We start from the raw sequence: 27,668 nt of genomic DNA, 5'->3' as shown, positions 1-27,668 counted from the left end.
ATAATGTTGGTTATTGTCTGCTGGTTCTGCATCAATGATGATTTGGAGTAAGCATGTGTGAGTTGAGTGCTTCTCAAATGGTTTATCTTCAGGAAGAAAAAATTGTTTCCATAATCATCAAGTCGTGAGCCAATTTTAAATCATTCAAGTTTATTTCACAGAAAAATAGCACAGTAGACTTATCTTGTTAATTGGTGTGACTTTGACTAAAATAATCTTGTTTTGTCACCAGAAAAATGGCTACAGCTAAAGCATCTGGTTTTGTTTCCAGAAAAAATAGTAACATTTCTGTATTTGTTTTCAGAAAGATGGCTAAAAATATCGGGTTTTGTTGCCCCATTTAGATTTTTTTTAAATATATTTCCATGTCTGTCCTGAGTCCTCCTCCAACTTGTTAGTCGGTTTGCCTTTTGCTAAAATACTCACTAATAGTCACTAGAAAAAAGGCTAAAATAATCTGGTTTTGTTGCCACAATTTGATTTTTTTTCTCCCTAAACTTTTTTTTTTTCATGCACACATCTGACTGCGACTCACTGAAAATGACACACAATCCACTTTTATGTCACCACCCACCAGTTGGGAACCTATGGTCAACTGTATAACAGTTACTGTAATATTTCCATGTCTGTCCAAAGTGATTGACCACTTTGCAAAAATGAAAACGAGACGTTACAGTTTACTTCTCAGAAAATGATTCTCTGAACAGACACACAACAGTTGTTCATTTATTCTACTACTGTGGCTTTATTGTTTTGTGTATATTTTATAGTTTTGTGTATCTGAAATAGGATTAGCCACATTGCCATTAATGGAAATTAAATAATATAAAAGAACCCAGAGATGTAGGGGTGCTTTATTTTTTGTTTTACTTTTGTAGATGTTAAATTTGCAGATGATTACTGCAATATATATTTCAAAAAGATTCATTGCTGTTCCTTTTTGCTTTTACCAGTTGCAGTTTAGAAGTCTGGAGTAAAAAAGTGCACAAGTAGGTCAAATGCATTAGTTAATTTCAGGTGGTTAATCAAAGATCCATACAACATAATCTGATATGATTTCATAGTTTAAAGCACTATTTATGTATTTTTTTATGATAAATAAGTGCTAAAAATGTTTTTGCTTGCGCGCTTTGCAGGCTCACATGAATTATTTGTGCCCCAGGTGTGCCCCAATACAGTATTAGTCTAGTGACGCCCCTGATGTGAACATGAAAAAGTATGCACTTGGAGTCCTGTCGATCTTTGGATCCACATATGTATGTGAGCAGGTGTTCTCCAACATGAACTTTATTAAAAACAAACATGGCACACTCCTCACAGATGAGAGGTTACATTCCTGTGTGAAGATAATGGTGACGTCATACAGCCCCGATGTGGAGACGCTGTGCTCTGCGGTGCAGGAGCAGAAATCACATTGACCACGTATGATAAATATTTTAATTTCCTATAATTTTGCATATATTCACATTTTTTAATTGTTCAGTGAAATAGACATTTTATTATTTAGGTTGGCAGCTGACTTCACGGCGCCAGTAAAAGGATGACAGCACAGAGAGAGAGGACAGCATTTTTGGGTTCTCTGAAAGTGAATAATTTAAGTTTGGGGTTTTGTTTTTTCATTACTACAAGGAGGACTTAAATAGACAGTAAGTATTTTACTTAACCTTAAACCCGACGTCTTTTTCGGAGTTAAAAACGGTTTGTTGCATGCAGAAATTTTATTTCATTTTTTTCTGCAGTTGTTCATTTATTTCATAAACGTAACCCATCATAGTTTGTTTATACATAGCACAAAGCAAAAAGAAAACTTTATATGCAGTGTTATTTCATTTTTTTTATTTTTTATTTATATTTTATTTTATATTTTAATTTTTTTGTCCTGTCCAGCTTCTCAGGCAAATCATATAGTTGATGTAGATGCCCATATCGGCTGTTCACATTTACTTACAGAAGATAAGTGTAGGATAGTTCTCTTGTTGCCTTATTTAAATTTGACTTTATTAAATTTATTTATATTATCATTTTGTGCAGCCGGGCTGGAGCAGCAAGGGATAGAAAGAGAAAAAAAGGAAGACAGAGGGGGAAATTGTGGGGATCAGAGGGGGATTAGACAGTGTTATTTCATTTTAAATTTCAAAAGAGTTTTGTGGCTCCCATTGATTTCTTTAATTTGTGAAACGGGTCAAAATGGCTTTTTGAATGGTAAAGGTCGCCGACCCCTATTGTAGACAAATTAAAATAAAGTTGTTTTGCTTTACAAGTGGACGAAGCTACTGACAGCACTAAAGACTGCCTGTTCATCGCATACGTCCGCTTTATGAATGGCAAGTCAGTGTGCGAGGATTTACTGTTTTGCAAATACATAAAAAATAGAGCCACTGCTGATGAGCTGTTCAAGATAATGGACAGTTTCCTCAAAGAACACAACCTTAAAAGGGAAAATTGTGTGGGCTTGTGCTCTGATGTCGCACAGACCATGGCAGGGTAAAGAAACGGGCTGCAGGCTCTAATAACGAGGGTTGCGCCAAATGCGCATTGGACACACTGCGTCATTCACCGGGAAGCACTCGCGTCAAAGCAGCTAAGCCCTGAACTCAACGAGGTTTTAACAGATGTTGTGAGCGCGGTAAATTTGATTAAAACACGAAAAAGTGGCACTTTTAATTTATTTATTATTGAACTTGATGCAAGTTATTTTATCATTGAATTTGATGCAAGTTATTTGATTTATTATTGAACTTGATGCAAGTTATAACACTTTTATTGGATTTATTATTGAACTTGATGCAAGTTATAACACTTTTGTTTTATTTATTATTGAACTTGATGCAAGTTATTTTATTTATCATTGAACTTGATGCAAGTTATACCACAGTTGCACAGTTATTTTCTTTATTATTGAACTTGATGTTATTTTATGTTATTGAGTTGGAATGTATACAACTTGATGTTACTTGATGCTCAATAAATTTGAAAATGTTAAGCTTGGCATTAGCGATCTGTTGGGGCGGTGGGGGCAGGTGGGGCTTGAAAACTCCCCCTTGTCCAAAGTGGGGGATGACAAAAAAAGTTTGAGAACCACTGCTTTAACTCAACAATGAGTAGATGAGTGTTATGTGTGTGTAAATGTGTAAATAAATGAACACCGAAATTCAAGTATTTCTTTTATATATATATATATATATATATAAGAAATACTTGAATATATATATATATATGTATATATATATAGCTAGAATTCACGGAAAGTCAAGTAATTCTTATATATATATAAAATACTTGACTTGATGAAAAATATACTCCTCCCCTATCAACCACACCCTGCCCCGCCCCCAACCCCACCCCTGGCCACGCCCCCCACCTCCCGAAATCGGAGGTCTCAAGGTTGGCAAGTACAGTATGTATCCAACCATCCATCCCACATAGATGAGTGCTCTTTCATTTTACCGTTGAAGGCGCGCAGGTCTTTAACTTATCTGGTCAGTTTATCTTCTGCATCAGTGTTGTTTGGTATGAAGTGCAACCCTGTTCACCCAATATTGCACATCTCGGAGGTCTGGTCACTTATAGCATATAAGAATATTCTATTACTGTTAAGCAAACTATGAATAATAAAACACGCCAAAACATGTGTCCTTTATCACAGCTACACATATGACCAAAAAATCCGTAAAAATCACTGTTATTCAGTGAGGTAAGGTGTGGTTGGGAAAGGTGTGGTTGGAGGCGTGGTTGGCGCGGGGCGCGGGGGGCGTGGTTAAGAAGGGAGGAGTATATTTACATTTACAATTCACCAACTCAAGTATTTCATAGGGCTTCATGGTGGCAGAGGGGTTAGTGCGTACGAAGGTCCTGAGTAGTCAGGGTTCAATCCCGGGCTCGGGATCTTTCTGTGTGGAGTTTGCATGTCCTCCCCGTGAATGCGTGGGTTCCCTCCGGGTACTCCGGCTTCCTCCCACTTCCAAAGACATGCACTTGGGGATAGGTTGATTGGCAACACCAAATTGGCCCAAATGTGAGTGTAAATGTTGTCTGTCTATCTGTGTTGGTCCTGCGATGAGGTAGTGACTTGTCCAGGGTGTACCCCGCTTTCCGCCCGATTATAGCTGAGATAGGCACCAGCGCCCCCCGCGACCCTAAAGGGAATAAGTGGTAGAAAATGGATGGATCATAATTTTTTTTTTTTTTTTTTTTTTTTCTTTGTCATGAAAAAGGGACGTTTTTGTCATGAAAAAGGGAGGTTTTTGTGGTTGGTGCACTAATTGTAAGTGTATATTGTGTTTTTTATGTTGATTTAATACAATGTTTTCTATTTTATTTATTTATTTATTTTTAATCAAAATTAATAAAAAATTATTCTGCGGCCTGGTAGTTGGGGACCACTGAGTTACACCATCGGGTCTCCATTTTGCGAGTTGGCCCATGATACTGGGTTGTGAACGATGCTGCGCTGCTGACGCTTGCTGACCGTTCATGACTGAGTATATCCGTTCGTCCACTGTGTTCAATGGAGAAGTCTGTTCTACCAGATTTACAGGCAAAATACCCCTTCCCCTTCCAACTCTCCTAGATAAACTGAAATTCTTGTTTCATTCGTTTTGGAACTTGCAGGCGTATATCTTCATTTTGCTCGTCGACGGTGTAATATATTGGGTTGAAGTCAATAACCAGGCAAGGTGAGGAAGTTACATCTCTTTACTGTGGGTTTCAGAGCAGACTCCCTCACTTGCCGTCAGGTGCACAACACCACATAAATCGTTGGCCAATCAAAAAGCAACCCCATAACACTGTAGCCAACATTCACCAGGAGATGGCAACAGACAACATGGAATAACTCTATTACAGACGGCGTCGCCATTGCTGTAACTTCCTCGTTCTTCTGCTTCGTCTCCTTGTGTGTGCAGTTTTTTTATTAAAATCAGTAGATGTTGTTTGTGATTGGGCAGGCAAGCTGTTTATATCAATCAATGATTATTTATATAGCCCTAAATCACTAGTGTCTCAAAGGGCTGCACAAACCACAACACAAACCACTACGACATCCTCGGTAGGGCCCACATAAGGGCAAGGAAAACTCACACCCAGTGGGACGTCGGTGACTATGATGACTATGAGAAACCTTGGAGAGGACCGCATATGTGGGCACCCCCCGCGCCCCCCCCCCCACACACACACACAAAATATATGCTTTTTATGGATTGCAAACACAAAAAGTCATTTTTAGTCAATATGACAGGAATGCTCTGAGATAATGCAAAAAAAGCAATACAAATTTATTCCAACATAACTCCAAAACCAAACATGCAATATGTCTAAAAATGCCTGTAATTTTAAATCTCTGTGAGTTTTACTAGAATCAATAGTTTTTTGTAAAGTTTGCAAATAAAAAAAATAGGTTTTACTCACTTGTAATATTGACACACTCAATATTACAGTTATTTAAACATAACTCCTAAACCACACATGCAAACTGGCCAATAATCCCTGGAGAAATGTATCTTTGTGAGTTTTACTGGAAAAAAAACTATATTTTGTAAGGTTTGCAAAAACACAAGTTTGATTTTTACTCAATATGACAGAATAACTGTCATACTAAATATCAATCAATCAATCAATGTTTATTTATATAGCCCTAAATCACCAGTGTCTCAAAGGGCTGCACAAACCACAACACAAACCACTACGACATCCTCGGTAGGGCCCACATAAGGGCAAGGAAAACTCACACCCACTGGGACGTCGGTGATAACGATGACTATGAGAAACCTTGGAGAGGAACGCATATGTGGGCAAACCCCCCCAGCCCCCTCTAGGGGACCGAAAGCAATGGATGTCGAACAGGTCTAACATGATACTGTGAAAGTTCAACCCATAGTGGATCCAACAGAACCGCGAGAGTCCAGTCCAAAGCGGATCCAACACAGCAGCGAGAGTCCCGTCCACAGTGGAGCCAATAGAAAACCATCCTATATAGTGGGAAAGCGGATGTGAAAACAGGCTGTCTTCACCCAGGTTCGAATTTCGGGAGATTTTCAGGAGAAAATTACTTCCGGGAGGTTTTCGGGAGAGGCGCTGAATTTTGGGAGTCTCTTTTCCGGGAGGGTTGGCAAGTATGGTCTAAGTCGAGTTGCAAGTCTTTTTACATTTTGTCAAGTAAGGTCTTAAGTCATCAAATTCATGACTCAAGTCTGACTCGAGTCCACACCTCTGATGTGTGTTTGTGCGTGGGTGCGTGTGGTCTCAAGAAGGTCACAAACACAAGCTTGTGTGTGTGTGCGTGTGAGGTCTCAAGAAGGTCGCAAATACAATAATGTGCGTGTGGTTGAGTGTGTGCGTGCTTGTGTGTGCGTGTGGTTGAGTGTGTGCGTTTGAGTGTGTGTGTGCGTGTGTGTGTGTGTGTGTGTGTGTGTGTGTGTGTGTGTGCGTGCGTGTTTGCGTGCGCGCGCCTGTTCGTGGGGGTGTCTCACGCCTTGGGGGAAGCCGTCACTGCGAGGCGGTGGGAGGAGTGAAAAGAGCAGCAGCGTGTCTCCAGAAACATGAAACATGGACGAGGAGGTGGCGGAAAGTTGGGGGGAAGCTGCTGAAAACGGGGTAAAAACTACCCTAAACGCTACATCTCAACATCATTGTCTTTGTCACTTTGGTAACACGCTCGAGTAAGAAATATTTGTTGCGCTGCAAGTCCGGTTGGCCAACAATGCGTCTCATGCTAACATGCTAATGCTAACGTCAGACGGATAGTGAACTCGACGACAAGCTGCGTGTCAGCTATTTGTTACTCACCACACTTGCTTAAGTCAACTTATCGCCGAGTGGTAACCGCGCCAGCATTCATGACGTGAAGCTAAATAGGTGGCCACAAAGTTTTTTTTAGCTTCGCTTAAGCTAATGCTGCTAAAGCTAACGCGACAGAACAGGACAAACGCCGGCTCACTATTTGGCAAACCACTTCTAAACATCGGCTCTCTATTTGGCAAGGCGTTTCCAAACATCCTCTTAGTTTAATCGATCGCAAAAAAGCACACGAACACAACTTTTACTCCGAATCTTTAGTCGGCCGTTTAGCTCACTTTTATTCAGCGTGCTGCCAACTTTTCTTCAAGTCAATGAATGAGCGTCTGTCTTTTTGAACAATGTTGGGGAACAGCCTTATCACACCTCTGAGTTGTAGAAATGTCTATTTAACTACACTTTCTCCCCATTCAATAGAGTTTTAAGGCTACAGCTGCGTGCTGGTTGATGACGTCATCAACGCGACCCTGTTAAAAGCCGGAAGTAGTAGTAGAACCCACTGATGCTACATTTAATTTGTTTGTTTCAGGTTTTTTATTATGTAGCGTGACAGACGTTAGATAGCAAAGACTTGTGGTGACTTGACAGCTGCCCTCACCATGTAAGCGTTTTAAAAATAGCACGTAACTCAACCCTGCTTTCCATCCGCTGCAAGACTTGCTCATTACGCCTGGACAACTTTTATTCTTTCTCCCCATTAAATCATTCGTTTGCATTCATTCATGTTTGCACTTCTCTCCCCCTCGCCAGGAAATGGAAAAGCGGTTAGCGGAGAAGCTAAGAATCAGCCATAGAGAAAAGTAAGGAGTTTTGGTTTATTAAAGGTCTGGAAGTAAAATGCTGTGTTTTGAAAAGTGTACTTTCATATGCTGCGCTAGGGCTGGGCGACATGGCCTTTCATTAATATCTCAATATTTTTAGTCCACGTCATGATACATGATACATATCTCAATATTTTGCCTTAGCCTTGAATTAACACTTGATGCATGTAATCACACCAGTATGATGATTCTATGTGTCCCCATTAAAAGTTTCTTGTGTATACTGCATTAATATATGCTCATTTGAAACCTTAATCCAGAGAGGGAAATCACAACTAAGTCAATTTACCAAAACTGTATTTATTGAACAGTTATTAAAGGCCTACTGAAATGAGATTTTCTTATGTGTCATACTTGATTATTTCGCGATATTGCCATATTTTTGATGAAAGGATTTAGCAGAGAGCATCGACGATAAAGTCTGCCTCTTTTGGTCGCTAATAAAAAAGCTTTGCCTGTACCGGAAGTAGCAGACGATGTGCGCGTGACGTCACAGGTTGTAGGGCTCCTCACATTGTTTATAATCATAGCCACCAGCAGCAAGAGCGATTCGGACCGAGAAAGCCACGATTTCCCCATTAATTTGACAGAGGATGAAAGATTTGTGGATGAGGAAAGTTAGAGTGAAGCACTAGAAGAAGAAAAAAAGGCGATGGCAGTGGGAGCGATTCAGATGTTATTAGACACATTTACTAGGATAATTCTGGAAAATCCCTTATCTGCTTATTGTGTTACTAGTGTTTAGTGAGATTATAAAGTCATACCTGAAAGTCGGAGGGGTGTGGTGACTGCCAGTGTCTCTGATGGAAGCCATGGAGAAGCCAAGAAAGTCACAGCTGCCTATTTGACAGCTGCTGCAGGAAGAACGACAAAAGCTCCTCTCATGTCTCCGGTAAGAGCCGACTTATTACCACAATTTTCTCACCGAAACCTGCCGGTCGACATGTGATAGAGAAACATGTTCGCTTGACCGCTCTGTTCCATATTAACGCTTCACAACAAACAAAGAAACACCGGCTGTGTTTTGGTTGCTAAAGGCAGCTGCAATTTACCGCTTTCCACCAACAGCATTCTTTTTTTATAGTCTCCATTATTAATTGAACACATTGCAAAAGATTCAGCAACACAGATGTCCAAAATACTGTGTAATTATGCGATTAAATCGGACTACTTTTAGCCGTGAGTGGTGCTGGGATAAAATGTCCGCTCCAACCAATAACGTCACAAGCACGCGTCAACATAAGCATGATCATTCCGCAACGTTTTCAACAGGAAACTTCGCAGGAAATTTAAAATTGCAATTTAGTAAACTAAACTGGCCGTATTGGCATGTGTTGCAATGTTAAGATTTCGTCATTGATATTTAAACTATCAGACTGCGTGGGCCGTAGTAGTGGGTTTCAGTAGGCCTTTCAGCAGTGGCACAAACATTCATGTCATTTCAAAAAAGAAAGTGCAAGATTGTCAGAGACATTTTAAAACAAGCTATGTCATGTCATCAAGCACTTTTGTGCATGATATGTCAAAACAACACTAAATTACAGTGCAGTTTTTGTGCTGAACGGCAGTAAAATATTTTAAAACAAATAAAGTGCATGATGTCACGCAAGATATTTCAATAACTGTCAAATAAAAATTAGCTGCATAATAGGAAATCAAATAGTGTATGTCCTTCGCTATGTGGTAGGTTACTGCGGACGTTATCTCCTGTTGACTATTTTTTTTCATACAGTGTTGATTTGGAAATGGTCGCTTGGGCATTTTGTTGGTGTGGCACCGGCCATAGGTGTTGACATGCAGAGTTTCAAGCACTATGCATTCTCTAACGGTTGACTTTTCAAATGATGTTATATTAGTAGAGCTGCTACTTTTTGTAGCAACGCTTTTGTCGCATTCTTGACATATTGCGGTTGTCTAACATTTCCCTGTTTGATGCCAAACCACCCCCAGATGATGGACCCCCTGTGGTTTTTCTTGGGAATTAATTCTTCTTCCTTCATTTGTTACCAGATTCGCACCTACTTTCCCTCGTATTACCACTCGCACTTCTCCGCCAGCATCACAGCTAATGTGATCATGTCGCTCCCTCTCTGCTCCGCAAGAGCGTATGACGTTGCACTTGGGACAATATGTGATGTATGTAAGAAGGTGCGCTTGTTTTAAGTCACTGTGAGAAGGAGAGACTGGAAAGAGTGAAAAGAGCCTGTAGTGTAATGCCCGCAGCGAAAAGCAACTGCATGAGAACGTATACTTGAATATCACAATATAGTCATTTTCTATATCGCACAGAGACAAACCCTCGATATATCAAGTATATTCGATATATCGCCCAGCCCTTGGCTCAAGTATTTTTCAACATATTAGTCGCATGGACTATAACCCGCAGATGTATACATTGTGAAATTAGTTATTTACACAAAATAGTTCTGTAAATGTTTATTTACATACCTTTTATTGTTTTCAAACGGTTTCTATAACACAACAGTATAATCGCACATCCAACAAAACAGAAGTCATCGTCATGGAGACTTAAAACTGTTAACAGAATAATAGTATTTTCACACACAATAAACAATGCAAAACGTACATAAATAAATATATTTCTTCATGATCATTACAGTCTAGAGCACCACGCACATAGGGTCTGACGGGGTATTCATATGGATTACCCATAATGCCGTGTATCCGTGACTCTTGGCTATTATACACGAGCCCCCAACCAACGCACGGGGGGGTGGTTTGGTTCCAGCGGGTGTATGGACGGTGTAGCCAGGAGTCGTGGATGCATTGCATTGTGGGTAGGTGTTGTGTTGCGTTTGTGGTGTGTTGCAGGGCATATGTTCTCCAGAAATGTGTTTGGTGTGGGTTCACAGAGTGTGGCGCATATTATTAAGAGTGTTGAAGTTGTTCTATATCACAACCATTAGTGTGATCTGTATGGCTGTGGAACAAGGCCCCTGGTTTACATACACCAAAAGCAAAAAAACTCCTTCTCCGGTTTGGAATGATGGCAGGTGAAGGGTCACTCGTGACGTCACAAATTTGACATGGCGGTAAGAGTAAGCATGCGCTTATTAATTTGGGGAGCGAGTTTTGCCCGGCCGTAATTCAAGGCAGGCGCATTTTAAAATAAAGATCCGTATGAGATGGGAAAGCACAAATGGACTATGGACTTGAAATGTTATCCTGATATAACTTACCCCGACATCGTCAACTATTTGGTGAACAATGTTAGTGCCTACACTCTGGATGAGCTCAAGGGCTACAAGTCGCTCGAAGCGTACAATTACTTTTTGTGTGGATGGGTACAGGAAATTAAACTGGCTACAATGGAAGATAAATGTGTGCTCATCGCTCGTGTTCGTCACTCTCCGAGATCAACTGATCCGTGTTTGGTGCCATGGGTCATATCAGAGAAAACTGGTCGTGTTTTATCACGACACTGTACGTGTATGGCAGGCATTGGCGAAATATGTTCACATGTTTCTGCATTGTTGTTTGCCATTGAAGCGAGCGTCAAGATGCGGGACAACACGACAGTCACACAGGAAAAATCTTACTGGCTACTTCCATCTGCAGTCAAGAAAGTTTGGTACAAGACCATACAGGACATTAACTTCACATTCGCCAAGACAATGAGGAGAAAGGTAGACAAGGTTCCGGTGTATCTGGAGATACACCGGCACCATTAAAACAGAGGAAACTACCGGAGGTACAGAAGGGGACACAATATGAACTGTCAGACTTATATGTCAGACTTATAACTATATGATTCTAACTATGCAACTGCATAGTTTAGGGTATCTTGATTTAATTAATTCAAATTTTAATAAAATCGTACAAAAATAAGCGGAGATTGCCTTTATTATATATAGAAGGTTATATTTGTGCAACAACAACTTCAGACGTCGAGCGTTTTTAAGTACAAGCACAGGCACAGTAGTTCCTCCTATGTTTTAATATCTATTCTAACCCTAACAGATTTTATCATCGATACAGAGAGCAACATAATTCAAAGTACCTGTTACAAAATGATCAGAGCAAACTTTATAATGTCGTTTTGCTGGATCAGGGGTAAATCCCATTCGATTGATTCTAGCTAGCCACAGGTTGCTCCTTTCTGTCGACAGTCGCTCGGTTTCTTTTCCCTGTTTTACTATAACCTTAGGGATATCGTAATACTTTGTTGTTCTTTGTCCTGAATTGGCACGGTTTACACAGCCCCAAACGACACATGTGTGACCCATTCTCACAAAAATAACAACGGAGGCGTCCCTGGTTACGAGTGTTTGTTTTGACACACAAGATGGCGGACAAGGGAATTGTGGGACCGTTGTGACGTCATCGGAAACCCATGTATACTTGCTCTTGAACAAGTGTAAACTAAAAAAAACAAAAAAAAAACTATACACACTCAAATTGTTTCTCCCCCCCCCCGACTGCAGTCCGAGCATAATGGGGAGATTCTTTCAAACAAAGACGAGTACTTCGAGATGCTCAGGTGTCAGCCTGCTCCTGTGTTCATCAATGATGAGTGAGGCTGTGCTAAAAAGCCTCTCACTCTCAACACTGGTGCAAGGAGCACTGAGGAACTTGGCTGCTGATGCTGACAGGGCGGGTAGTTGAGACTGTCTCTCCAGTAGTGAAAAGGATTGTTCTTACGCCCAGCTGGAGGCTCACTCAGGTAGCTCTCCAACTGAAACAGTGCCCCCCGGGTGATCTGCTGCTCAGATGGACCTGCTGTGCAGCTCTCCTCTAGTATGTCGTCAAAGTAGCTGCCGAGGCTGCTGGTTGAGCTTCCAGCCTCCATTCCTGGTGTTTGCCTTGCTGTCTCAGCCTCAGCCACACCTTCTCCAACCGGCATGGTCTTCAATTCTTGTTCCATTTTCATCACCTCTACCTTTAGTGCCTCCTTTGCCTGATCCAGGTTGGTAGCATTAGTGAATAACCTTAACATTTGGATAAAATGTAATAAATATATATCAATTATTTTATATTTTTTCAGCCAGTCTCCACATATTAATTAATGTTCAATGACAACAACTAACACACAAAATAGATCACAAATGATCAACAGTGACATTCATTTCCTCACCCGTCATATAACTGAAGAAGAATAAGAAGAATAATAATAATGATAATATTATAATAACAATAATAATACATTCCCATCACCTTATATCTATGAAACATGAGGCTACTGAAATACTGACAAAGAAATAAATGCCAGCTGTAGAGTAAAATATTTTCAATATAGTACATGCTCAAATAATTATAAAGCACTTGTCTTTGTCGCGTGGATCCTAGCATTGTTGCCACGGCATAGAGGGTTTCAGTTTCCGCATGGTCAAAACGTGTGTGCACCGCATCGAGTAAGGTGGCCTTCATGGTTTGAATCCCTCGTTGTTCTTCGCTCTCACTGTCCAGAAAGCATGTCACACTAACTTCTGCTGTCAGCTCTTGGAAGGGTTTAAGAATTGTTGCAGTTTTGTCTAGCAGCGACCATCGGTTGCCTTATAATGTGGCTGGCAGATTGCTGGGTAAAATAGTCCCACACAGCTGACATTTCTACCGTAACTTTTAGGACACACACCTGTGGTTGTGTTGAAGGTGTGCTGGAAAATGGGGAACGGAGTTGAGGGAGCAGCAGAAGAGTGGAATGTATTATTTAAATCGCTGCGTTGAAAAACACGGACCAATTTTTTTTTTAAAATTGGATCTGGATCTGCATTTTCCCATGCCTTGCCGATACGCATTTTGTGGCAAATATCGGTGGCCGATCCGATCCAAATATCGGATCAGGACAACCCTAGTACTGTTACACCCCTAGTATTAGGTATTTACTTTGTACCAGATTGATCAAATCAATTAATTCAAAAACTTGACCTGCTCAAACTCACCTCCTCCCCCAACCAGGGACAGCATTAGTTGTACTATCACTTTTAGAAACATCCAGGAAAAAAGGGCAGCTGATAGTTAAGCACAGCAAGAACAGCGACGGAGGACAGGTCATGTTTGAGGTTAATTTAAAGCCTTTTTCTGTGGACCATTGGAAGGGAAAACGCATTGGATTTCGACCCTACATGTGTATTATTCAATATGGTGAAAGCCACAAATTATGTTTATATTTGGACACAAATATTTAGAAAAAATACTAACCTTATGGCGGATGCTTTTGCCATGGTAATTTGATATTTTACAACACCTAGTGGCCACAATAATTCATTAAGTATGGTTCTTGTTGTAGAAAGTTAAATGATGCGAACACGTTTATTACTGAGTACTTTCTATCAGACTTCTATCTTGGCAACTTATTCGTATGTAATGAACAACTATAATTATTTGATATGCTTAAATGTGTTATTTTAGCTTAGCTCCTTGTAGCCTACAGCAGAAGTGTCCAAATTGCAGTCCATAGCTATGTGTTTAACAGACAACCTAAACAATTGAAAATTTTGTATTTGCGTGTCGGTTCAATCAAAGGCAGCTACGCCCTGTTTCATTATTCGACCTAAGTTTTAGGTTTCGTAGGCGGGACAGAGGGCAAGGAAACAATGTGGGACAGCAATTGTGTCCATCTTATTCTATGCTAGTTGTTGTAAGGATAGTTCAATATGAGCGGCCACACCTTGAGTTCCAACATATATATATATATATATATATATATATATATATATATATATATATATGTATGTGTATGTATGTATGTATGTATGTGTGTATATATATATATATATATATGTATGTATATATATATATATATAATATGTATGTTGTAGTGAAAGGCTCCCGGTATGAGTCAGCTAAACGGTAATCATACATGTTGTAGATGGGTGGCGGTGCACACGAACGCAGCTTAGTCAGCCAGGGCTTTCACTGATAGGTCAGTTGGAACAGTCCTTTTTCATCACTCATTAGGAAGGAGGCGTTCCCAGTAGATGTCAACCAATTGTGTAGATGTTGTTGCAGCTTAATGGTTTATGATCATTTTTTGAGTTTGTGTGGCACTAGTGTCAGTCATGAACTGATAACATTGTCCATTGACACTTATGTCCAGCAGGGGGCCGTTCTGTTTTTCCTGCTGGGGCCATCCTTTGGCAGGTCCACGTGATGTTTTTTGCTGGGACAGTCACATTACAAAGCAGTTTCATCTCTGGACTGACATTGGCAGGTCCGCCGTCCACCACCCGAGTTTGAGATCAAATTGCACTTTGTTGACATGTCTTCCCTTACTCTGTTTGGAACTCACGGCAAGTTTACCCACTGCTGATTATACTTTATCTGATCTTTGACCCTTTGGTTCTTTTTAATTTTTAGCGATCTGTAAATTAAGAGTTGTTTCCTTGCTGCTCCGTCAAAGCCTTTTCGTTATCTTTATCTTTTCGTAATCTTCATACGACATTTAAAATCACAGCATTACGAGTGTAGTGCACGTTAATTCAATACTTCTAATTCGAAGGTTAAAAAATAACATTGCTTCCCCTTCCTGAGGCGGCGGATGGTGGTCCAGAATCGCTTCGAAGCAGTCTGGAAGTTGTTTTCTAGGGTTTTCCCGAACTCCTCCCATGTCCGAGTTTTTGCCTCAGCGACCACTGAAGCCGCACATCGCTTGGCCCGTCGTACCTGTCTGCTGCCTCTGGAGTCTTATGAGCCAAAAGAACCCGACAGGACTTTTTCTTCAGCTTGACGGCATCCCTCATCGCTGGTGTCTACCAGTGGGTTCTAGGATTACCGCCACAACAGGCACCAACCACCTTGCGGCCACAGCTTCAATCAGCCGCCTCAACAATAGAGTTACGGAACATCGTCCACTCGGACTCAATGTCCGGCGCCTCCCTCGTGACATGTTCAAAGTTCTTCCGGAGGCGGGAATTGAAACTCTCTCTGACAGGAGACTCAGCTAGGTGTTCCCAGCAAACCCTCACAATGTTTTTGGGCCGGCCAGGTCTGTCCGGCCTCCTCCCTCACCATCGGAGCCAGCTCACCACCAGGTGGTGATCGGTAGAAAGCTCCGCCCCTCTCTCCACCCGAGTGTCCAAAATATAAGACAGTAAATCCGATGACACAACTACAAAGTCGATCATGGAACTGCGTCCTAGGGTGTCCTGGTGCCAAGTGCACATATGGACACCCTTAGGTTTGAACAAGCACGAAAGTCCAATAAGAAAACACCACTCGGGTTCAGATCCGGGCGGCCATTCTTCCCAATCACGCCTCTCCAGGTTTCACTGTCGTTGCCAACTTGTGCGTTGAAGTCCACCACTAGAACGAGGGAATTCTCCTTTGAGTGGATCCAAAAAGGGTGGGTAGTCTGAGCTGCCGTTTTGCGCGTAAGCGCAAACAACAGTCATGAACCAGCCCCCCACCCGAAGGCGGAGGGAAGCTACCCTCTCTTCCACTGGGTTGAACACCAACGTACAGTCTTTGAGCCGGGGGGGCAACAATAATTTCTACCCCAGCCAGTTGCTGCTCACTGCTGACAACAGCAGAGTGGAAGAAAGTCAACCTCCTCTCGAGAGAACTTGTTCCAGAGCCCTTTCTGTGCGTCCAAGCGAGTCGACTATGTCTAGCTGGAACTTCTCCACCTCGCGCGTACCAGCTCAGGCTCCTTCCTCCCAGCGAGGTGACGTTCCATGTCCCAAGAGCGAGCTTATGTAACCGAGGATCGGACAGCCAAGGGCCCTGCCTTCGGCTGCCGCCCTGCTCACGTTGCATCCGGCCTCTATGGCCCCTACTATGGGTGGTGAGCCCATTGGAGGGGGGACCCACGTTGCCTCTTCGGCCTGTGCCCAGGCCTGGCCACCAGACGCTCACCATCGTGCCCACCTCCGGGGCTGTCTCCAGAGGGGGGCCCTTGTGACCCGCGTCTGGGTGAGGAAATCTTAGTCCTTAATTTGAATTTTTTATAGGGGTCTTTGAGGTACTCTTTGATCTTGGGAGACCCTACCAGAGGGCATAAAGCCCCTGGACAACATAGCTCCTAAGATCATTAGGACACGTAAACTCCTCTACCGCAATAAGGTGGCAGCTCAGAGAGGAGGTTTAATACTTGTATTTTAGCTAATTTTATTTGTTTAAACCTAAATATCATGAATTTTTTTCCTTGAAACCATCTTAGAAGCATGCTGACGTTTTTTTTTTCCCCATATATGTAATACATACTAATACATGCTAATAAACAGTAGGGATTGAATTGTCGATATGTTTATTTGCATTAAAAACAAGACAATTAATGAAAACCAAAACATAATTTTAGCTAAAACTAAATCTATAGAAAAATTGCACCACTTTAATGTGTGCATTTTGTGTTTTGAAATGTTCTTTTTCCTGCATATTCAGTATTTGATAATATATTTGTTTGCATAACACATGTATGATCAATTTTGTATAATAATAAAATTACAGAGAAATATTTTCACCTAAATTTGGAAAAAACTAAAAATATTGTTTGTCAAAGGCTTGAATAAATAAACTGCTGAGTTACATTCGCTTGCTTCTAGAAAAAACATGACACAAAAGACGCACAGTGGGTTACATTGTGGTGGCCTGCAGGCAGAGGAGAGATAATAAACATCACTAGTTGTTCATAACATAACATTTGTGACTGTGCGGTTTTCAGAGAGTCCAGTAACCATCTTTGTCCCCGCTCCCCACTGAGCATGGCCATGGTCATCCAGGACGATGCTCTTCCCTCAGCTCCGCCGCCTCAGATCCGCATCTTGAAGCGGCCAACCACTAACGGCTCGCTGGCCTCGTCTCTGAGTCACAACCGACCCACGCCGCAGGTCAAGTCCTTGGCTCAGCGGGAGGCTGAGTACGCAGAGGCCAGGAAGAGGATTTTAGGGAGTGCCTGTCCGGAAGAAACCGCTCAGGACAAGAACAGCACAGACAGGTAAAGGTGCTTGCTTTACACCTGGAGACACCAATGATCTGTTCCAGGGTGAACCTGTCGCCACACAGGCCTTATGAACGAGAGTTTGCAAAAATAAGTGTTGCAAGTTTTCTCTTGTACACACATTAGCTTTATAATATATAATAATAATGGATTAGATTTATATCATGCTTTTTTATTACTAGATACTCAAAGCGCTCACAGAGAAGTGGGAACCCATCATTCATTCAAACCTGGTGGTGGTAAGCTACATCTGTAGCCACAGCTGCCCTGGGGTAGTGGGCATTGTGTGTTGTTAGCTAATAGCGATTTATCAAAGCTTATTGACTAATAGCTATATCCAGACTGTAGAGCGCACTGGTATATAAAATACACCTACTGAATTTTAAAAGTAAAAAAAATATTTCCATAGATTAGCCGCACCGGACTATAAGCCGCAGATATATACATTGTGAAATGAGTTATTTACACAGAAAGATTCTGTAAATGTTTATTCACATACTTTGTTTCCAAAAGGTGTCTAACACGGTAGTAAAAAGGTCTGTCAAACAAAGCAGAAATCCTCGTCATGGACCCACTAGCTGTGGAAGCTAGCTCTCCAATCAACTAAACAGACTCAATAACTCCAAAGTGACGTTTTGGTGAATTTACTGAGGAATTTGTGAATCCGAAACGATACAAAAAAAATGCCGTTCTTACTTAATACTAACACAGACACTCATAAAAATGTTATCATATTAGCTCATGCTAACGACGCTCGCTTGATTACTCGGGATGTAAAAATATCAAATTCTCAGGATAGGGTACAATTTCAATATTGCTCTCACACTACGATATTTATTGTGATATTGTGAAAAGGCTCACGGTATATAGTGTTTGCGATGTTTATAGTGAGAAAATACTGACATTTAGCAGGGTATTGTTACATTTACGAATCATGACAACAAAAAACAGTGATCAAGTTAAGAAGGAACAAGCACAATTGTAACACTAGAAAATCCTTTTAAAATGAAAACAAAGATCAAGGTAAGTCAGGTTTAAATGTGCTAAGAAAATAAAAGCAGCCTTTTGAAACGAGTGTCTAGTGACATACCTTAAATTTAAATAAAATAGTTTGGGAAAAAAGCCTTTTGAAAAACACCGACATATCCTTTAACTTATGTTCAAGATTTTCTTTAGCGAGATATAAAAGATCTGCATTGCAAAGAAGAAGAAGAAGAGTCTTCTAGGCATTTTTTCAATTTCCCCTTCTGTTAAATATACCCTTCCACTGTGCAATGTAGTAGCGGATATACACATGTAGATCTTAGCTAATGAGGACAGAATAGAATATCGCCCTGCATTGTCTCTCTACCAATTGAGAGGACAAGCAGACTGAGAAACCAATAGGCCCTTTTCCACCAAAAGTTCAGGTTCCTTTGTTTCCTGGAGCCTCTGGTTCTTGGAACTAGAGGTTCCTATAGAATTGTTTTGTTTGTGTTTACACCGCCTTTTTATACAAATCAGGCTGATGACGTATGGAGGAGTTGTTTACTATATTCCTACACTGATAGCATGTATATACACTCTAAGGTCACAGTCCATTCACTAAAAATTATAATTGAAATATACAAATCAAAATATGATTTATAAAATAAAGTGTACCTATTTTTTTATTAAAAAAGTCAAGCTTTTGTCCGCAATGTCCAACTGTCAGAAAGTCGTCCTCTCCTCAAATGATGTATTCATGAGGATCAGGCTGTTCCTTTTGGTCCATTTCAGCTGTAAATAACAATATATAAATAATAAATGTCAGTATCTGTAAATAACAATATATAAATAATAAATGTCAGTATCTGTAAAAAAAACAATATATGAATAACAAATGTCAGTGTTTATCTGTAAATAACTGCATATAAATAATACATGTCAGTGTTTATCTGTAAATAACAATATATCAATAATAAATGTGTGTTTATCTGTAAATACCAATATATAAATTATTAATGTCAATGTTTATCTGTAAATAACAATGTGCAAATAATAAATGTCAGTGTTTATCTGCAAATAACTAAATATAAATAATAAAGCGCCCACCGTGAACCCAAAGGTAATAAGCGGTAGGAAATGGATGGATGTAATTGTTTCTCTGTAAATAACAATATATAAATAATAAATGTCAGTGTTTATCTGTGAATAACTATTGTATTATCCAGACTATAAGGCGCACTGAAAATCGTTTAATTTTTATCAAAACTCGACAGTTCGCCTTGTAACCCAGTGCACCTAATGTAAGGGATAAGTTTGGTTGAGCTCACCAACTTCGAAGCTATTTTTTTGGTACATTGGTTAATCGGTGTGACGAGTAGATGGCAGTCAAACATAAGAGATAAGTGTAGCCTCCACTATGATGGGTCTCAAGTAAAGAACACCATTTTAAATGTTCCATTGAATGTATAGAACATTACACATGGCGCTCAAAAATCTATTAAAATGTTTTAGTAAGACTTTTTTAAGCTGTGAAGCCGCACCACTTGAAGGATTGTCGGCGCATTAAACATAGGAGTAGGGCTGGGTGATCCATCCATCCATTTCCTACCGCTTATTCCCTTTCGGGGTCGCGGGGGGCGCTGGCGCCTATCTAAGCTACAATCGGGCGGAAGGCGGGGTACACCCTGGACAAGTCGCCACCTCATCGCAGGGCCAACACAGATATTGGCTTTTATTAATATTGCGATATTTTTATGCCATATTGCGATATACGATATATATCTCGATATTTTTCCTTAGCCTTGAATAAACACTTGATGCATATAATCACAGCAGTATGATGATTCTATGTCCATCCATCCATCCATCCATTTATTACCGCTTATTCCCTTTGGGGGCGCTGGTGCCTATTTCAGCTACAATCGGGCGGAAGGCGGGGTACACCCTGGACAAGTCGCCACCTCATCGCAGTATGTGTAGAAATCTTTATTTATAATTGAATCACTTGTTTGTTTTTCAACAAGTTTTTAGTTATTTGTATGTCTTTTTTACCAAATAGTTCAAGAAAGACCACTACAAATGAGCAATATTTTTCACTGTTATACAATTTAATGAATCAGAAACTGATGACAATGCTGTATTTTACTTCTTTATCTTTTTTTTTTTCCAACCAAAAATGCTTTGCTCTGATTAGGTGTATTTGAACATAAACATGTTCACAGGGGGTACATCTCTGAAAAAAAGTTGAGAACCACTGTTCTAAAAGCCGTAGATGATGTTGTCACATATGCATGCACAGTAGGTGGCAGTATTGTCCTGTTTAAGAGTCTCACGACATTGCTGTTTACGGCAGACGAACTGCTTTACGGTAGACGAAAACGTGACTGCTGTTGTTGTGTGTTGTTGCCGCGCTGGGAGAACGTTAATGAGACTGCCTAACAATAAACCCACATAAGAAACCAAGAACTCGCCCTCGATCATTCTACAGTTATAACGTCATTGGGCAGGCACTCTGTTTATATTGTGGGAAAGCGGACGTGAAAACAGGCTGTCGACACGTCACTCGGTTAGCCATGCTGCTCCCTCTCTGGTCGGCGAGCGTATGAAGCTACACGCTTGATTGATTGATTGAGACATTTATTAGTAGTTTGCTCAGTTCAGTACACATTCCGTACAATTGACCACTAAATGGTAACACACGAATAAGTTTTTCAGTCAGGGTCCACGTTATTCAATTCATGGTAAAGACGAGAAGGAGTGAGAAACGCCCGCAGCTGAAAGCAACTGCGTGAGAATGTATACTCGAATATTACGATATAGTAATTTTTTATATCGCACAGAGACTAACCCGCGATATATCGTTTGTATCAATATATCACCCAGGCCTACATAGGAGTATTATTATGGTGTGTGTATAAGGTAAGACATATTATCTGGCGTTTTGTTTCGCAAAATTATGCAAAAGTAACTTTTCTTACCTTCTGATACCTGCCAATCTGTTTTTGGGATCTGTGTTAATCCTAAAAAATTGCCCGCGTCTTTTCCTCTATCTTCTTATGTGACATTCATCCTATGCCTTTGCCATTTCTAATATAAAGTATTGTGAAGTTCTTTCATATATCTGTCAATAAACTCACCATGAAAGCGCTAAAACATACCGGCAAAGTGAGTTTACATTATTCACCCAAGAAACTTTAGTTTTTAGAGTTCCGGTCGGATACTTTTTCATGGGACACATTTTCGGTGTGGTGGTTTCTGGATGAGGAGATTATGCTCCTTTATTGATTGAAGTAAAGTCTGAATGTCATTAAAACAGTTAGCACCATCTTTTGACACTTCTTCCGCTCCTGTCCTTGCATGCTACACCGCTACAACAAAGATGACGAGGAGAAGACGCTGTCAAAGGTGAGGCACGTAAATAAGACCGCCCACAAAACGGCGCATCCTGAAGCGACTGTCAGAAAGCGGCTTGAAGATGATCTGTAAAACATAATCTATGCAACATTTTCACCAAAGAACTACCATTAGATGTTACGTAGACCACAAGAAAGTGTTTTCAATTTAGAAAAAAATAATAATGTGACTCCTTTAATGCGCCCTATAATCTGGTGTCTAATACATGAAACACGATTTAAAAAAAATAGACCATACATCGGTAGTGCGCCTTGTAACCCGGTGCGCCTAATGTAAAGAAGCTATTTTATTTGGTACATGGTGTAATGGTAAGTGTGACCAGTAGTGTGGCCAAATAAGAGATAAGTTAAACATAAGAGATAAGTGTTTCCTCCACTATGATGGGTTTCAAGTAAACAACACCAACATTTTAAAATGCCGTCCATCCATCCATTTCCTACCGCTTATCCCTTTCGGAGGCGCAGGTGCGCTGGAGCCTATCTCATATCAAAATCTCTTAGTACGACATTGGTAAACTATGAACCCGCAGCGCTTGAAGGATTGTCAGCGCATTAAACATAGGAGTATTATTATGGTGTGTGTATAAGGATAGACATATTAGCTGGTGTTTTGTTTTGCAAAATTATGCAAGAGCAACTTTTCATACCTTCTGCTACCTGCTGAGCTGCATTTGGGATCTGCGTAAATCCTGGAAAAAAAAATTGCCCGCGTCGGCAATTGTCACATTTTGGGAGAACATCCGCACCGTAGCACAACATAACACAACAGAACAAATACCCAGAACCTCTTGCAGCACTAACTCTTCCGGGACGCTGCAATATACATCCCCCGCTGCCCCCTTCACGTCCCCACCTCAACCCCCTCCTCCCCCAACCCTGCCCACCTAAACTTCATGCTCTCTCAGGGAAAGCATGTCCCAAATTCCAAGCTGCTGTTTTGAGGCATGTTAAAAAAAATAACACACTTTTTGACTTCAATAATAAATATGGCAGTGCCATGTTGGCATTTTTTTTCAAAACTTTAGTTGATTTATTTTGGAAAACCTTGTGACATTGATTAATGCATTCAGCGGGGCATCACAACAAAATTAAGCATAATATTGTGTTAATTCCAGGACTTTATATATTGGTATCAGTTGATACCGGAATCGGTAAATAAGAGTTGGACGATGTCGGAATATCGGATATCGACAAAAAAGCCATTATCGGACATCTCTAATTAAAACGATAAAACGTTAACTTAAAAACTACAATAGTTAGGCCAAAATATTTTTGAGGCACAAACGCAGCACAAACAAATGAGAGTATTTTGGCTTGATTTGGACTTAATATGGAGAACACAGGGCTGGGTGACCTATGATTAAAATAATCTTTAATAACTTGGAAACGAAAACAGCACAAAATCATTTCAACTGCACAAAGGAGCACAAACAAATTAGACTATTTCAACAGAGTTTTGCGAGGCGCCAACTTCACACAGGTTTTGCAATGTCCGATGTGTCCAAAGTTTCAATTTCACGTGACTTGTCTCAGTTCATCGCTCTGTAGGGTTTCAGCAACAACTTGTTTAAGTTAGCACTCCACCATGTCCAGGGTGATATACCATCTTGTCACTATATCAATGTCAATATCAATGGTGTGCGGGGATATTGAGTCCTTTCTGTTTGGTGGTTAACACAGCTATGGCCGTTGACCGTTGGGCTTCATTTACTGCTACTCGCACGTTGCTTGCCTTGTCCTTGTTCCAATCTTGTCAAGCCCCTACTCAGATGTAAGGACGTTGGCAACGTTTATGCCAGGCTGTCTGGTTTGTAAAACTTAACTCTTCATCTCCCATTCACATGTGCCGTAATGGCGATGTAGTCCACTCATCATGGGTAATAGCGGTGCATTGTGATTGTGTCTCAACATCACAAGTTCTTTTGTTATGTCTCAAGGTAAAGAGCAGGGAACACAGTTTGACTCAAATGAGCCCACAATAGCATTTGATACTTTGGCTCAAGCTTTGCCACTAACTTTATACTGTAAATCTTTGGGCATGTATTGCAGAAAAGGGACGTATATCACACAATAAGTATACCTCGTGATTTCTTGAGCCCTAGTGCTGCTGTTTGACATAGTTGTTGAAAATGTCTCCTTTCTTTGTGATGGAGAATCCGTACATTTTTCGGGATGATGGGTCATCGGAAAGTTGTTTTGGAAAGTGTTAGCATTAGCTAACATGCTTACACGTTAGTTAGTAATTTACAATGGCATTAATTCTGTATTGTTTCAGTTCTGTATATTCACCAAAACGTTGCCGTGAAGTTATTGGGTCTGTTCAGCTGATTGGAGAGCCAGCTTGCGCAGCTAGTTGGTCCTTCACCATGACTTCTGTTTTGTTTACGTATATTTTTTACTGCCGTGCTACAGACACCATTTGGAAACAATTAAGGTATATAAATAAACTTTTACAAAATATTTATGTCCAAATAACTAATTTGACAATGTATATACAGTCGTGGTCAAAAATTTACATACACTTGTGAAGGACATAATGTCATGGCTGTCTTGAGTTTCCAAAAATTTCTACAACTCCTATGTTTTGTAATAGAACGATTGGAGCACATACTTGTTTGTCACAAAAAACATTCATGAAGTTTGGTTCTTTTATGAATTTATTATGGGTTTACTGAAAATGTGGGCAAATCTGCTGGGACAAAAGTACAATAAAATACAGCAATGTTAATATTTGGTTACATGTCCTTTAGCAAATTATTCAGGACAACCTAAAATCATCAGCCTTGAGGTTGGGTCTTGGGTGCAGTTGGGTGTTCAAACAGGACAATGACCCCAAACACACGTCAAATGGGATAAAGGAACGAATCAGGCTAGAAATAAGGTTTTTGAATGGCCTTCCCAAAGTCCTGACTTAAACGTGTGGACAATGCTGAAGAAACAAGTCCATGTCAGAAAACCAACAAATTTAGCTGAACAGTGCCAATTTTGTCAAGAGGAGTGGCCCTAGTGTGTGAATGTGAGTGTTGTCTGTCTATCTGTGTTGGCCCTGCGATGAGGTGGCGACTTGTCCAGGGTGTACCCCGCCTTCCGCCCGATTGTAGCTGAGATAGGCGCCAGCGCCCCCCGCGACCCCGAAAGGGAATAAGCGGTAGAAAATGGATGGATGGATGGGATGGAGTGGTCACAAATTCAACCAGAAGCTTGTGGATGGCTAACAAAAGCACATTAATGCAGTGAAACTTGCCAAGGGACATGTAACCAAATATTAACATTGCTGTATGTATACTTTTGACCCAGCAGATTTGGTCACATTTTCAGTAGACCCAAAATAAATTCAGAAAAGAACCAAACTTCATGAATGTTTTTTGTGACAAACACTCTGAGGGACAGCGTGGCGCAGTGGAAGAGTGGCCGTGCGCAACCCGAGGGTCCCTGGTTCAATCCCCACCTAGTACAAACCTCGTCACGTCCGTTGTGTCCTGAGCAAGACACTTCACCCTTGCTCCTGATGGGTGCTGGATAGTGCCTTGCATGGCAGCTCCCGCCATCAGTGTGTGAATGTGTGTGTGAATGGGTAAATGTGGAAGTAGTGTAAAAGCGCTTTGAGTACCTTGAAGGTAGAAACGCGCTATACAAGTACAACCCATTTATCATTTATCACAAAAAAATGAGTTGTATTAATCATTGGAAACTCAAGACAGCCATGACATTATGTCCTTCACAAGTGTATGTAAACTTTTGACCACGACTGTATCTACGGCTCATGGTCAGGTTGCTTCTAATATCTGGGGAAAAAAAATATCTTTCTTCTGAAATTTAGCGGGTGCAGCTGATATACCAGTGTGTTCTATAGTCCAGAAAATACAGTAACATCATCACGGTATTGTTTCGGCAACCACAAATTCCAAGTGTTGAAAATACGCTTGTCTTTTCTTCTTCCAGATCCGCTCGCAACAACAACAGCAACAACAGTAGCAGCACAATGTCGACTTCAGACGAGGACGTGCGCGCCAACAAGCACACCGTGAGACCACCTAGCAGTCCCGATGGCACACGCGGCTTGAGGCAGCACAGATAAGTGCAAAGTGCAGGAAATAACCTGACTCACTGTGACCGCCAACCCTTTAAAAGGAAACTCCTCACTCTGCCTCTTTGCACCGCCCACCAAAGACTAGCAAAGAGGAGTGGGGGGGGCATAAAACAAACACACCTCCCCCAGCAATAATAATCAAGACATTACTTTTTTAAAATAATTATTATTTGTGCTTTTTCATCTTTTTGGGTCTTTTACAAGGAATGCTGTTATTTTTATTGAGAAAACTCCTGACAGAGACTCAAACCAACAGAACAAACCACTCTTAAATCCGCTTGATGCTTCAGTTCTCTTCCGAGACACTAGGGGCGGCGTTTCCCACTGACCTATAGGACACAACAAAGACGTAATTGGACGCAGGAATAGCACTCCTTCCACTTTAATACATAAAACATGCATTTTTATCTTTAGCCAAGTCACTATTACATTAGTTTTACGGTCACTTTTTAGCAGCTTTTTGACACACAGGACAATGTCAGCATTATTTTTTAACAAAACAACAAAAAGTCTACCCATTAAAACTTGATTGATCGTCTGTTTGTATGGAACGCTTTTAGCCCCTCCACATGAAAAAGTGATTTTCTTCTTCACATCTCATAAACGCCATCGCAGCGCCCTAGGTTGAACTCTGAGCCAACATGGCTGCCGCTGTCGGAAAAATGTTTACGTGACTTTTCGTGCAATCGTCCGCTGCCGGAACCAGGAAAGGACAAGAAGTGAAGTCGCTGAAGGAATATTGTGGATGTTTTTTTTCTACCATCCCATGTTTTTCTGGGTGCACCTTTTAGAGAAAGCAAGCCATAAAAAGTGGAATAACAAGATGCAAAAATAAAATTCCAATATAAAACAAAGCTTGCAAGACTTCTTGTGACTTTGCAGCAGACAACTCAATACAAGGTATAATAAAATGATTTGCAGAAAACTGGTGTATATTTTCATCTTCGCTCCAATTCACTATGCTTTTGTTTTCCTAAATTTAAGGTATACAAAACCTTATTGGTCAGTTTCATTTTATAAAAGAGTATAGACTTTCGTAGGGTTTCTGCAGGTATCAACAAATCTAATTTAATGCTTTTTAATGCAACTTCAATCAAATGTAATGGTGATTGTTAGCAACACGTTTCTAACATTTTATGTTAGCTTTAAGCTAATTTTGTGTGTTTGAACCTAAAAATCATGATTTTTGGTACTTGGCGCCATCTTGGAAGTATGCTAACATGTTATGCTAGCATGTTATGCTAGCTTTTCAGATACATTTGTATGGTTACACCTGTAGACATCTTATAAGTAGACGCAGCATCGACCGCTACTGCCTACTGGCGCTGACGAGACGTGGGGCCGCCATCTTGGAGTGGTGATCCGCTCCACTCAGTGCAATTAATTTGGCAGGAGCAATGAACTGTCAGCGCATTTAATTCATTTTACCTCACTGAATACCACTGATTTTCTCATGGTTTGTTGTCATACGTGCAGCTATGATAAAGGACACATGTTTCGGCGTGTTTTATTATTCATAGTTTGCTTAACAGTAATAGAATATTCTTATATGCTATAAGTGACCAGATGTCCGAGATCAAATCTGGGAATATAATCCCAGAGAAGGGGGCAAAAACGGTCAGCTATTTTTAAATTTAAAAAACTATATGAATAAGTGATATATACATGCGTATCTCCTACATAAACAATGT

General features: G+C 40.6%; 1 protein-coding gene across 1 annotated transcript; it reads left to right on the top strand.

Moving 5' to 3' along the window:
• The first annotated feature begins 6,481 nt into the window (after nucleotides 1–6,481).
• On the top strand, nucleotides 6,482–26,831 carry LOC133544185 (SUZ domain-containing protein 1-like). Its single transcript, XM_061889301.1, has 4 exons — nucleotides 6,482–6,591; nucleotides 7,543–7,592; nucleotides 17,233–17,505; nucleotides 25,830–26,831. Exons 1-4 carry the CDS (start codon nucleotides 6,544–6,546, stop codon nucleotides 25,963–25,965), a joined length of 507 nt encoding a protein of 168 aa, XP_061745285.1. The 5' UTR covers nucleotides 6,482–6,543; the 3' UTR covers nucleotides 25,966–26,831.
• Nucleotides 26,832–27,668: the final 837 nt, after the last annotated feature.

This window comes from Nerophis ophidion, linkage group LG27, assembly GCF_033978795.1.
Source record: "Nerophis ophidion isolate RoL-2023_Sa linkage group LG27, RoL_Noph_v1.0, whole genome shotgun sequence".
Lineage (NCBI taxonomy): Eukaryota > Metazoa > Chordata > Actinopteri > Syngnathiformes > Syngnathidae > Nerophis > Nerophis ophidion.
Note: the sequence above shows the minus strand (reverse complement) of the source record. Positions and strands in the feature narration are given on the sequence as shown.

Bases quoted from the DNA above. Each gene is read 5' to 3' on its own strand.
- LOC133544185 (XM_061889301.1), top strand. From the start codon at position 6,544: ATGGACGAGGAGGTGGCGGAAAGTTGGGGGGAAGCTGCTGAAAACGGG. The intron at 6,592-7,542 runs GTAAAAACTACC...CCCCCTCGCCAG, and splicing joins GGGAAGCTGCTGAAAACGGG to GAAATGGAAAAGCGGTTAGC. The intron at 17,506-25,829 runs GTAAAGGTGCTT...TTCTTCTTCCAG, and splicing joins GACAAGAACAGCACAGACAG to ATCCGCTCGCAACAACAACA.